This window comes from Psittacula echo (genome assembly GCF_963264785.1).
Source record: "Psittacula echo genome assembly, chromosome: 2".
In the NCBI taxonomy this organism is placed as follows: domain Eukaryota; kingdom Metazoa; phylum Chordata; class Aves; order Psittaciformes; family Psittacidae; genus Psittacula; species Psittacula echo.
In genome coordinates this window covers 58,134,222-58,146,484 of record NC_137737.1, presented here as the reverse complement: position 1 = coordinate 58,146,484, position 12,263 = coordinate 58,134,222, and the positions used below count along the sequence as shown (strand labels likewise).

General features: G+C 45.3%; 1 protein-coding gene across 1 annotated transcript in view; it reads left to right on the top strand.

The window, feature by feature from the left end:
- The window catches only part of WNT3A (Wnt family member 3A), a gene marked incomplete at both ends in the record, with an annotated part of 88,356 nt that extends 76,518 nt beyond the window's left edge, over positions 1-11,838 (top strand). Inside the window, 2 exons of the mRNA XM_080611633.1 lie at positions 8,526-8,791; positions 11,359-11,838. Coding sequence (XP_080467759.1) covers positions 8,526-8,791; positions 11,359-11,838 — 746 coding nt within the window. The remainder of the gene's footprint in view (positions 1-8,525; positions 8,792-11,358) is intronic.
- Positions 11,839-12,263: the final 425 nt, after the last annotated feature.

The window sequence follows — 12,263 nt, the reverse complement described above, 5'->3', positions numbered from 1 at the left end:
AAAACCATTACTCCTTGTCCTGTCTCTACAGGTACCAATAAAAGGTCTGTCCCTATCTTTCTATTAAGCCTCCATTAGTGCAAATTGCATCATAAAATGGAGGACATCGTCCCCATGTCCTGAACCCTCATTTTTTGGCTTTGAGGGATCTGCTGTTTGGCAAGTTTAGCGCAGAGGCCACCTGGGCTGATGGACTGGAGTATCTTCTGCTGGTATGTGGGGCAAGCAAGGCTGTGTTGCTTCAGGTGGTCCTTACTTATCCCACACACAGATTTCAGGGCCAGCAGGCAATGCCGTTCATGTTAGTATAATCCAATAGTGATATCTGCATATGTTTTTACAAATCCTGTGAGCTCTGACTCATCAGTCCCATTGGATTTCACTTCTGCTATTCAGAAAGTAGCTGTGCCTGCAAGGCTGTCAGTGTGAGCCTAAAAAAGCCCACTTCTCCTGGGGGTCACCATCTTCTTAACAGCTGTTGAGGCTTTGGCTCAAGGTAGCTCTGAAAGGTACACTTCAGAACTGAGACCTTCCTCCAGCCTTGGCTTCAGTGCAGTTGCAAATAAGAACAGGCATTGACTTACACAATTGCTGACTTCCATACCACCAGTGCTACAGCTCCTGCACCCTGCATTTGACATTAATTTATTTTAATAAGAATAATTCATTACTGCTAATTCACTACTATTCACTAATAAGAATAATAATAATTCACTACTGCTCCTGCATTTGACATTAATTTCTTTTTCATTCAAACTTGTACAACATGGTATTTCATTTAAGCCCTTCTGGTTTAGCTTTCACCATGGAGGTGTTTAAGGGTGACCCTCTCCACAAAAAAAACAGCACAGCTCTCCTCCCACATCTTGGTAAGATGTCTGTCCTGATGGAGTCAAGGAAGAAATCACAGTGAGCTGGTAGCATCTGAGTAGTCCTTTTTATACTATAGTTGAAAACAAAATTCAACTTCACCTGAGACAAAGACTGGGCTTCCAAAACTCTCAAAGCTCATTTCACTAATTCCTCATCACCTTCCTTCATTGAACAATGTCTTCCTCCCCTGCAACCCCAATGATGTCTAACGTATAAATAGAACTCCAACCACAGCAGTCAAAAGGGAAATGAGCCATTAGGATGGCCCCCCAGTGTAAGAGGCAGGGCTGTGTGGGCCTCAGATACCAGGAGCACTACTGTGCCCTCAGTTTTATTTCCAATTTCTTGGTTCTTCGGGTTTATTTAGGTTTTTAGGGGTTTTAAATGCAGAGTCAATGTCGTGTCAACTGTTGTACAAATTCTAACATGACAGCTATGGGTTTGCATCCCCTTGAGCCAAGCAGGGAACTGAAACCCTTCTTCACACTCCCTGGGTACAGCCCTACCAGACGAATGTTGGAAAGACTTTACACCTTCCACCTCTCAAAGATGGATGTCTGGGTTTCTGAAGTAGCTGACACAACAGGTAGCTTTCTTTTCTCTTTCAGCTTTGCAAAATGAAGCTCAAAGAAAACAACGTGTCTCCTTCTTGCAGTCCTGCCAAGCAGATATATTTTCTTTATTTTGCCTCACTTGCCAAGCGACTTTTCCAAGAGCCCTCAAGAAGTCTGTGGTGCCAGAAATCCAGGGCTTACAGCCACACTATTGCTGTGCCTTTTCTAGTGTGGAACAGGGAGTAGGATGCTCTACTCAAGAATAGACATGCTAATGATGGCTGGGAGGAGTGGCTAAGACATGGGAACTCTTTCCTTCACTGTCATACATCTCCAGTGTTTCACTCCAAGGGTTATGTTTCAAAAAGAATGGTGTCAAGGTCCAGGGCAGTAGAGGGTTGTTGGCAAGGGAGATTTGTCTCCACAAAACAAAGTCAGTAGATGTCCTGGAGACATTAAGGTTTCCTTTGCAAAGGAGTTTCTACACCTTCAGAAGAACCATCTAGGAAAGTGGCATGTTGAGTGGAAACCCCTTAGAGCTTTCTTTTAAAGAGCAGTCAGTGGAAACAGTGGTGCTCTCTTTCTAAAATACCACCTAGTTCTTCAAGCTGTAGTCCAGGACACAGGACTTGCAGCTTCAGCTCCCAGCACTTGCAGCTTCAGCTCCCAGCACACCTGAAGGTGGGTTGTGTTGCCCTGTCCCAGGATCCTGCTGTTACCACCAGGCCACTGTGCAGGGAGGAAGGGAAGATTTAGGGTGTCAAGAACAGGGACAACAGGGCTCAGTACTATGGTACAAAGGTGGTTAAAAGGGACTGTAGCATGTTAAGACCAACATAAACCATTCTGTTCATTCTTCTACATCACCACAGTCCTTCCTCCCACATACCTGGAACATCTACCTGACCTGGGGTTAATAATTTAGTCATTCAGAGAAAGATTCAGGGAAAATAAGTCACTGTCTGGGCAGAAAAACACATGAGAGAAGGTTTCATATACTAGACAGTTGAGATATTTATGTGATTATTCATTTGCCTTCCTCTTCTGACAACTTGATGACGCTCTGTTCATCTCTGACACCTTCTGCCCACAATTCTGAAGACATCACTGAACTGCAGATTCAACATTGCAGGCTTCTGACGAGATAAGCAGGATTGCCCTCAGGTGTATGGATAAGGAAGCAGAAGCACAGACAGACTAAAGGATTTGTCCAAAGTCATATAAAAAATCCCTGTGAAAGCAGGAACTCAACTCTTATGTCACCTCATCCTCAGCCTTTTGAATTCCCATATGATTACTGCTTGGCCATGTGTTTTTGCATCCCAAGATTTTTCTGATGCTGAGGCAGAGTGATCAGAGGTGTTCTGCACAGGACATCCCTGGAGAAATTCAAGGCCAGACTGGATGTTGTCCTGGGCAACCTGATCTCATTGAAGATGTCCCTGCACATGGCATGGGGGTTGGACAGATGACCTTCAAAGATCCCTTCCAAGCCAAACTATTCTACGATTCTATGATTCAGGCTGTCAGCTTCACACACCAGGCTCCTTAAGAAACAGTTTCCAGGAGTGACCACGGACTTGAAGACCTCTGCATTAGGAGGCGGCTACAAAGCATCCTTAGAGGCCCTTTGTATGTCTCAGTACCTTTTCCGCTAATAGCCAGCTCTCTCAAAAGGGTCCTGAAAAGGGTACCTCAAAGCACCAGCCATCCAGGTCTCTAAGCCCTGCAGGGAAACTCAGGACTAGGCAGAAATTTAACATGCTGAAGCCAGAGCTTTGGTGACCTTGTGCTGCACTGAAAACAAAGTGGTTAATATGCTCTTAAGTCAACATCCCCATGAGGTATTAGTCCCTATTAACCTTCTCTTGCCAGATGACTTTCCAGAAGCTCTTTTCAAGTTGTAACGAGCTGCTTGTATCCTGCTACTAGAACCACCCAGAGAGGAATGAAGTGACCTGACAAATATACTGCACTTTCTTGTTATCTTTGCTAAGTCTCTTGCATTTTTATATGGCACCTTAATAACCCCTCATTTCCATTACAAGTGCATGCTTTCCTTCTGCTTATCTGTATGTCTATACACTCCTCCATTCCTGCAGCCACACCGCCTCTGGCTACAACCTGGGGAGCTCTTCAGAGCTCAGCAGGGTCAGGTCTGCTTAGTAATCGGAGGACAGTCCTATAACTTAGGAGGTGGCAGGACGTGATTCACGCGATGGCGCTCTTCCATCTGCGTCAATATTGAACTCCGTGCCTTAAGTTAGGGGTAGGAGATGTAAACCTAGTGCCCTAATTTCGTGGAGTCATTAAGAGATAGGCTGCAACTTTCTCAAGAGACAAACTCCTAACCTCAGTGCCCGAGGCCAGATCTCAGTTTCTTTGCTCTGCCTGCCTACATTCCCCAGGTAGTTACGATCAGATACAATGCTATTTGCTTCCTGTTGTGTGCTGTTAAGTGGTGGCTGCACTCCACCCCGGCGGTGGCTGCATTTCAAAAGCAGGGGAGTGCTTACAGCATATACAGGCTGTAAAAGGCATTGGGCTGTTTCTGGGAAGAGGAGAATTGAGTATAATAGGTGCTTCTTAAGGCAAATCCTATCAATAGCCACCTGGAGCTGTAGGCTTTCAGGAAGGACTAGCAACAGTGGAGAGTCTAGGTAACGGACTTGGGATTTAGGATTGAGTGTCCTCCTGGAACTGCTTGCTCAGCTTCCAAGTCCTGGCAAATGCAGAAATTCTGCAGACCCTCTGGCTGTTGTCTGAAGCTCCCTGGGCTTTGGTGAGCTCTGCACCTGTATGCGCAGAGAACCATCTCTGTTCTAAGCTAATGGCTCCTGCTGAAGCCAGGATGGAATCCATGACCTGTGGACTTCCAAGCCAAGGCTACTCATCTCAGAACCATCTAGGAGAAGGTTTTCTGCACAAACACTGTGCCTGTAGGTGCTTTCTTTTCAGTCTTAGCATGGCAAGGCACAGGAGCTTTCCATGGCACTTGCAAACATCTATTCAGCACCTACAGCACCTTCTCAAAGAGCCAAAGGCCTAGATCAAGTCTCTTTTCCTGAGCAGAGAAAGGGATGATTCCCAAGAGATGAGAGCTAACCTACCCAGGCAATGTGCTTTAGCCACTACATCTGTCAGGTAGAAGGGAGAAAAAGAATTGTAGAATAACAGAATCTCAGAATTGTAGAATCATAGAATGGTTTGGGTTGGAAAGGATCTTCAGATCATCCAGTTCCTACCCCATGCCATAAGCAGGGACATTTCCCACTAGACCAGGTTGCTCAAGGCCCCGTCCAGCGTGGCCTTGAACACTTCAGGGATGGAGCATTCACAATTTCCTTGGGCAACCTGTGCCATGGCCTCACCATTCTCATACTAAGAAGAAGAATCATCATCTTCCTCTCCTGTCCATGGAATAGCAGTGTATCAAAAATCAGCTTCAGTAACTCATTTTCATCAGGACTAAAATTAAATGCCTCTATGCAAACACACGTAGCATGGGGAATAAACAACAGGAGACAGAAATGTGCACATGCCCGCAGGGCTGTGATTTTATTGGTATCACAGAAAAGTGGTGGGATGGCTGCTGTTACTGGAGTGTTGGAATGGAAGGATACAGGTTCTTCAGTAAGGACGGGCAGGTGAGACAAAAAGGGAGTCTCTACCTCTATATCAGTGACCAGCTGGAGTTCACAGAGCTTTACCTGGGTATGGACGAGGAGCCAACAGACATTGGCTGTCCTGCATTGAAGAATAAGGAGCTCCTGGAGAAACTCCAGCAAAAAAAGGGAAGCTTACAGAGTGTGGAAGCAAGGACAGGTAGCCTGAGAGGAATAAAGAAAAATTGTAAGAGCAGCCAGGGAGCAGGTTAGGAAAGCTGAAGACAGGATAGAATTAAATCTGGCCAGGGACATCAAGAGCAATGGGAAAAGATGCTATAAAAAGAAGATATATAAAAGCAACTGAAGTCATCTACTTGGACTTCTGCAAAACATTTGACAATGTCTTACAAGACATCCTTTCTGTAAATTAGAGAGACATGGATTTGACAGACCACTTGGTGGATAGGAACTGGCTGGATGGTCTCACTCAAAGAGTTGCTGTCAGCGGCTCAATGTTCAAGTAGAGATCAGTGACAAGGTGTTGGGACTGGCAATGTTCAACATCTTTGTGAATGACATGGACATTGGCATTGAGCACCCTCAGCAAGTTTCCAATGACACCAAACTGTGTGGTGTAGCTGACACACTGGAGGGAAGGGATGTCATCCAGAGAGACCTGGACACACTAGAGAGGAGTGACAGTGCCAGCATCATGAAGTTCAACAAGGCCAAGTTCAATGTCCTACAGCTGGGTTGGGGCAATCCTAAGCACAAACACCAGCTGGGGGAGACTGGATTGAGAACAGCCCTGAGGAGAAGGACTTGGGGGTGTTGATCAATGTGGAGCTGTTGGAGCAAATCCAGAGGAGGCCACAAAGATAGTCCAAGGGCCAGAGCACCTCTGCAATGGAGAGAGGCTAAGAGAACTGTGCTTGTTCAGCCTGGAGAAGAGAAAGCTCCAGGGAGACCTTAGAGCGGCTTCCAGTGCCTAAAAGGGCCGAAAAGAAAGCTGGAGAGGGGCTTGTGACAACGGCCTGTAGGGACAGAACAAGGGGGATTTCCTTTAAACTGACAGAGGGGAGATTGAGATGAGATCTGAGGAAGTTCTTCCCTGTGAGGGTGGTGCGGCCCTGGCACAGGTTGCCCAGAGAAGCTGTGGCTGCCCCATCCCTGACAGTGTTCAGGGCCAGGTTAGATGCGGCTTGGGGCAACCTGGTCTAGTAGAAGGTGTCCCTGCCCATGGCACGGGGTGCGGAACTGGGTGATCATTAAGGTCCCTTCCAACCCAAACCATTCTATGATTCTATTAAAAGATTTCAATATTATTTAAACCACAATGAGGGGAGATGAAAGGCATTGTCAGCTATTATCTTATCAGTCACTATACCCTCTACCTACCTACCAGAGGGAAATGGCATTCATCCCACTAGCATATCTGACTGGCTTCTACAAGCCTTCACAGACCCCAGAGGTGGTCATCAATGTCCTTGGAGACATCATGCAACACTCCCCACCTCAGGATTTGGTTTCTGGATCCCAGCTGTGCTTAGGTAAGTGCAAGATGCCAAGTCCCCAGTCCTGTTAAAAGTGGACTCATCTGTTTATGCTCAAAAGCTGAGCTTTCACACAGCTCATGAATGGCATCACCATTTGCAGGAAGCTGGGATCCTCCAGGCTGGACAGATGCTGAACAAGGGCTTTTCAAAATCACATTTTGGAATTGAGGGTTCCTGCATTTTCCGTTTTTGGTTCTGGCCCTCAGTGTCTTACTAACCTCATGATGTGCATTGACAACATGTTCCAGGACATTGCTCATACCTTCGGCCTGTATGTTCATGCACATTATTTGATTTGCATATTGTTGTATTTGGTTCTCTTCCCAAAGCTAAGCGGTGCTGCACAAGTTCTTGCTTAAGCCTTCAATCCAGCCGGGGCTGCTCTGCAAGCATGCAGTTTTGATTTCTCCCCAAGAACACGTTGGCTTTTAGGCTTGGCGTGTTAAATTGTCTTCACGTTACTAAAGCCTGGAAGCACCTAGATGGTAAAGATTAAGACAAAATGTCCAGAGAAAGCTCAGATCAGCAAAATATGGAGCAGAGAAGGTTTGTGCGGTTTTGAGTAGGCACCTCGTCAGCTGATGCAAAGCTCAGTAGAAGCTGGTGAAGCTGCATTAGCTGCAAACCTGATATTTTCCCTGTATGGATTCATTCAATATTTCAGCACTGTCCTAGATCAATCATCTGAAAGGTATCATTGACAACATGCTTTCTTGGTAACTGGTTTATAGGCGCAAGGTGAGCTCGTGTGGGAGACGGTATAGGAGGTTAAGGGAGGCCTGTTACGAGAATCTTTGTTTCTTCTTAGAATTGCCTCAAGGGTTTGAGAATATCCCTGTTCATTTTAAAAGTGTCATTTTGCTAAATCCAAGAAGCATTCAGTGGTGTTTTCTGAGGTGTTGTGTGGAACTGGCATTTCTAGTGAGTGAAGAAACACACTGAGACCAAAACTGGAGGGGAATCAAACTGATATTTTGGTATATTCCCAATTCACAAAGCAGTTCAAGGTGTTTGGTTTTCATTTTGGCACAGTGCAGAAAAAGCACTGGCATCCACAAAAGCCAGACTAAGGCTGAGCTGTCCTTCCTGACCCAGCTCCAGGTAGGATGAAAAACTATGAAGGAAAGTCTCCACAGAGACTAAGGCTTCTCAGTCCTTATCACAATATCTTTCAGCTGATTCCACCCACCATCCTGAGGCAATGGGCACAAAAGGAAAGCTCATTTCCAGTCCCCTTGGTAGGGACCTTAATTAGGCAAGTGAGCAAAACTTTCGATAGACACAAGATGCCACATATTAAACACTGCCTGTAAGTGAGCTTAGGAAAAAGAAGGTGGTCTCGGGATGGAGCGTGGGGGCAATGTTTAGTTTACATAGTAACGTTTGGGAAGTATCTGGCCATCCTGCTATTTTCCTACCTTCAAGCCATCAGAAGCTCTCCTAGCTGAGAAGGAGGAAGTGCTTTACCTAGTTCAGGTCCCACCACTAATGGTGGAGGCTGTGAATATGCATTTTCCATGTTATGGGAACATAGCTCAAATTCTGTACATCTGAAGCCAAGACTGCAGCTCAGGATACGGCTACATAACGCATAGCCTGCAAAGTACCATATAGCATATTATACACACTGCCTGAAACTCAGGTTTGCACTGCTTTTTCTTTTGCCATGGCCCTACCCTAAGACCTCAGGATGACCTTAGTCAAAACTTTTTGGCTGACCTCAGTGGCCTTGAATCAAGCCTGGTCCTGTCTCCACAGGAGTTTATTTCCTAGTATACAAAAATGTCTTTGGAGTAGGTCCAAGCAGGACCACAGGAAAGAGGAGAGTTTCTTGGCCTTCTGCCATGCCCTTGAGGGAAGGTGCTCACAGGGCTGATCAAAGCCATGTGTGGTCCCTTCACTGGCCGCTATTCATTGATTTCTCTCTTTCACAGCTACCAGGGAATCAGCCTTTGTCCATGCCATTGCCTCTGCTGGAGTGGCTTTTGCCGTGACCAGATCCTGCGCCGAGGGCTCAGCCACCATCTGCGGCTGTGACACCCGCCACAAGGGCTCTCCAGGGGAAGGCTGGAAATGGGGGGGCTGCAGCGAGGATGTGGAGTTTGGGAGCATGGTGTCTCGGGAGTTTGCGGATGCCAGAGAGAACAGACCAGACGCTCGGTCAGCCATGAACAGGCACAACAATGAAGCTGGAAGGACCGTAAGGATATTTAGTTTCACCTTTCTCAATCTCCCATTAATCTTTTCTTACCTGCCATAATGAACATTGGGAGGGAATTGAGTGGAATAACCAAACATAAATCTGAGCAGCTTTACACCATGAAATGATGTAGTGATAGGAGAAGGGGACATGACTCTAAACTAGAAGAGGGTAGGTTTAGATAAGATATTATGAAGAAGTTCTTCCCTGTGAGGGTGGTGAGGTGCTGGCACAGGTTGCCCAGAGAAGCTGTGGCTGCCCCATCCCTGGCAGTGTTCAAGGCCAGGTTGGACGGGGCTTGGAACAACCTGGTCTAGTGGAAGGTGTCCCTGCCCATGGCAGGGGGTTGGAACTGAACGAGCTTTAAGGTCCCTTCTAACCCAAACCATTCTGTTACTCTATGATACTTGTCCCATGATAGTTCTTGTTAGGGAGGTGACCGATGCACCTGATCTATGAAAGCTTTAAGTAAATTCACCCACCCAGATGTAAATGTCTACCTTGGAGTCAGTAGTCCAGACCTCTTTTACAGAAAATAGATGAAGATAGACAGGTATAGGATGTGATTTCATCCCAGCCTGAAGAAGAAATTTGAAATAGCTCAGTTAATGATGCCTGAACTGTGCCTATTCTCCACTGGAAGGTGGGTTGTACAGCCAAAGATGTCTGTTCTGTAGACATTTGAAGTTAAATGTGATAGACCAAGGTTTATGGGGAGGATTCAGTTGCTTAAACAAATTCATTTTAGTATAAACTGAGATATCCTGAAGTATCCAACCTTTCCTTGGACTGCTACTGGGAAAGACTGTGTGTGTCCTGCAGGACCTCTGCCATCTCATGACAGATAGATACCTTAACCGCACCTGGAGCTCACAAATGGCACTAGATGCATGTGAACAGCTGTCCTCACACAGGCTAGGACTTTGGTGTGAGCTCCTCACGTGGATACTGTCAAACCCTGGTGGAGTTACTCCACCTCACACCACAGGAGAGAAGGTCTGAAATCAGGAATTCAACCTTTCAAAATGAAATACCACTAGAAACAAAAATTGTCTGCAATGTTAGGTGACTACAAGCACTGATGTGGTTTCCTCCAGCACTGGCCCAAATTCTCCCAGGTACTCCAAGGTATTGTGCATTGGTGGAACAGATAATGAGACCAATAGGACTGTGGAGAAAGTGGGTAGAGTGGAAAGGAGGGATTTGCCTTAAAGTGAGAGCCCTTGGAAAATCTGAGCTTTGAGCAAAAACCCTGTGATCACAAGCCTGCAGAGATCTTTTCACTGTAAGTCTTGTTACTTGACACTGAGATACTTTGGGACATTTTACAGATGTCAAAGATTAAAGAAATGTCACACCATTATCTGAAATCTTCCTGGTTTATAAAGCAATGGTGTTTTTCACACTCACAGTGCAGCACTCATGGGGTAGCTCTTCCAGGCCTCCATACTCAAGCGTTTCTAGCTAAACCTGAGCCATAGGCAATGTTTCATATTAGTTCCCATATAAACTCAAACCCTACCACTATGCCAGAAGCTTTGATTAAGTTCAGCATGATTATATGAACCAAACATTTTGTGGTTCTCTCTCATCACTAATTACAACCTCCTTTGCGGCGGGTTATACTCCGTAAATAACACAGGAAAGCACCTGGTGAACACCAAGGTGCTGATTCATGGCAAATCTTTTGGACTCAGGCTGGCACTAGTCTGTTCATGTACCTGGAAATTTGCTGATCAGTCTGAAAATGCAGATTATCAAGTAAGTTGCATAAAGCTGTCTTCCACCTCAGAATACTGGAGGGCAACACCTCTAGAAACCTTCAGACTAATTTCATAAGAGGTAATAGTAAACTTCGGGGATCAATAATCCCCTTCCCATTTGTTCCAGGACAATGTTTTATGTTGAAGTCTGAGTCCTTCAAAATCAAAAGTTGGGCTCCTTTTTTTTTTAATATGGTTTTATAAAAATCATATGCATGGCTTAAAAATAAAAATGCATTACTTTTCAGGTTTCTGAACATAGCCGCAGCAAGGCTAAAATCTTGTTTGCTTAAGAAAACATCAAACACATAAAGGATGGAATACTGTGCTAGATGGTTAGGACATTCCATATTTCTTTAGTTTTCAGTGGAATAGCTGTATGTTTAATTTATGAAGACATTGTTTTAGTAGATTTGGGTGTTCTTCGCTTCTGTGGTAGATATGCCTGAACTGTGTTCTTGGGTGACCATGCTGCAATATTCACACACGAACATTGATAAGATAGAAGTTAGTATGCAGAGAAATATCTCTGGCCCTTAGTGAAAACACTAATGCTTAAATTTGGGGTGGGAATCAGAGATTGTCACAGAGAACAATAAAGTTGCAGAGGTTTTATCTGCCTTTGACCCAGCAGGGCAGAGAATTTTCAGGAGGATACAGTGATTTCTGTTCACAAGAGTGTAAATATATCTATGGAAACACTGCAATTCTTTGAGAAATCCTAGCTAAATAACAGAATGTAATATGTTTTGATTACAGGCTAATGTTTTCCTTCTTCTTTGCCTTTCCTCTCCTCTTTTTCAGTCTATTATTGAACTCATGCATCTTAAGTGCAAATGTCATGGCCTCTCAGGCAGCTGTGAAGTGAAGACCTGCTGGTGGTCTCAGCCAGACTTCAGGGTTATCGGTGACTACCTCAAGGACAAGTACGACAGCGCTTCTGAAATGGTGGTGGAAAAACATCGAGAATCCCGTGGCTGGGTCGAGACCCTCAGACCCAAATACAACTTCTTCAAGGCTCCAACTGAGAAGGACCTGGTTTACTATGAGAACTCACCAAACTTTTGTGAGCCCAACCCTGAGACAGGTTCCTTTGGGACCCGTGACAGGATCTGTAATGTCACTTCCCATGGGATTGATGGTTGTGACCTTTTGTGCTGCGGCCGCGGGCATAATACAAGGACTGAGAAACGGAAAGAGAAGTGCCACTGTATCTTCCACTGGTGCTGCTACGTCCGCTGCCAGGAGTGCATACGGGTCTATGATGTCCACACATGCAAATAAAGCAGGCAAAACCCTTTGCTGGGCTCCAAGTGGAGAAACAGATTTGAGCCTACTTCCTCTGAGGTTGAAGACATGAGAGAAGGCTACTTTTTTGATATTAAAAGAATAAAAACTTAAAAAAAGGCTAAAACTGGTTGGATAGAATAGGTCTAATGACTTCTGGGCTATCCTGAGGTACATCTGGCAGTCACACAAGTTATGCCCCAACAATGCCTCCTGTAGGAGACAGTGGTTTTTCAACCAGCCGACAACACAGAGCTGGAAAGAAGAGCATTAGCAAAGGCATGGATTTGCTCTGCTCTCCCCCACTTGAAGTGACTCGTGTGATTAAGTGTCCTTTGAAAGACTTGCATTTTCCTAAGTATCTCCTTTTCCCTCAGCCAGATAAAGGCTGTGTTGGACAGCAGCTCTAGGCTTTCTGAGAT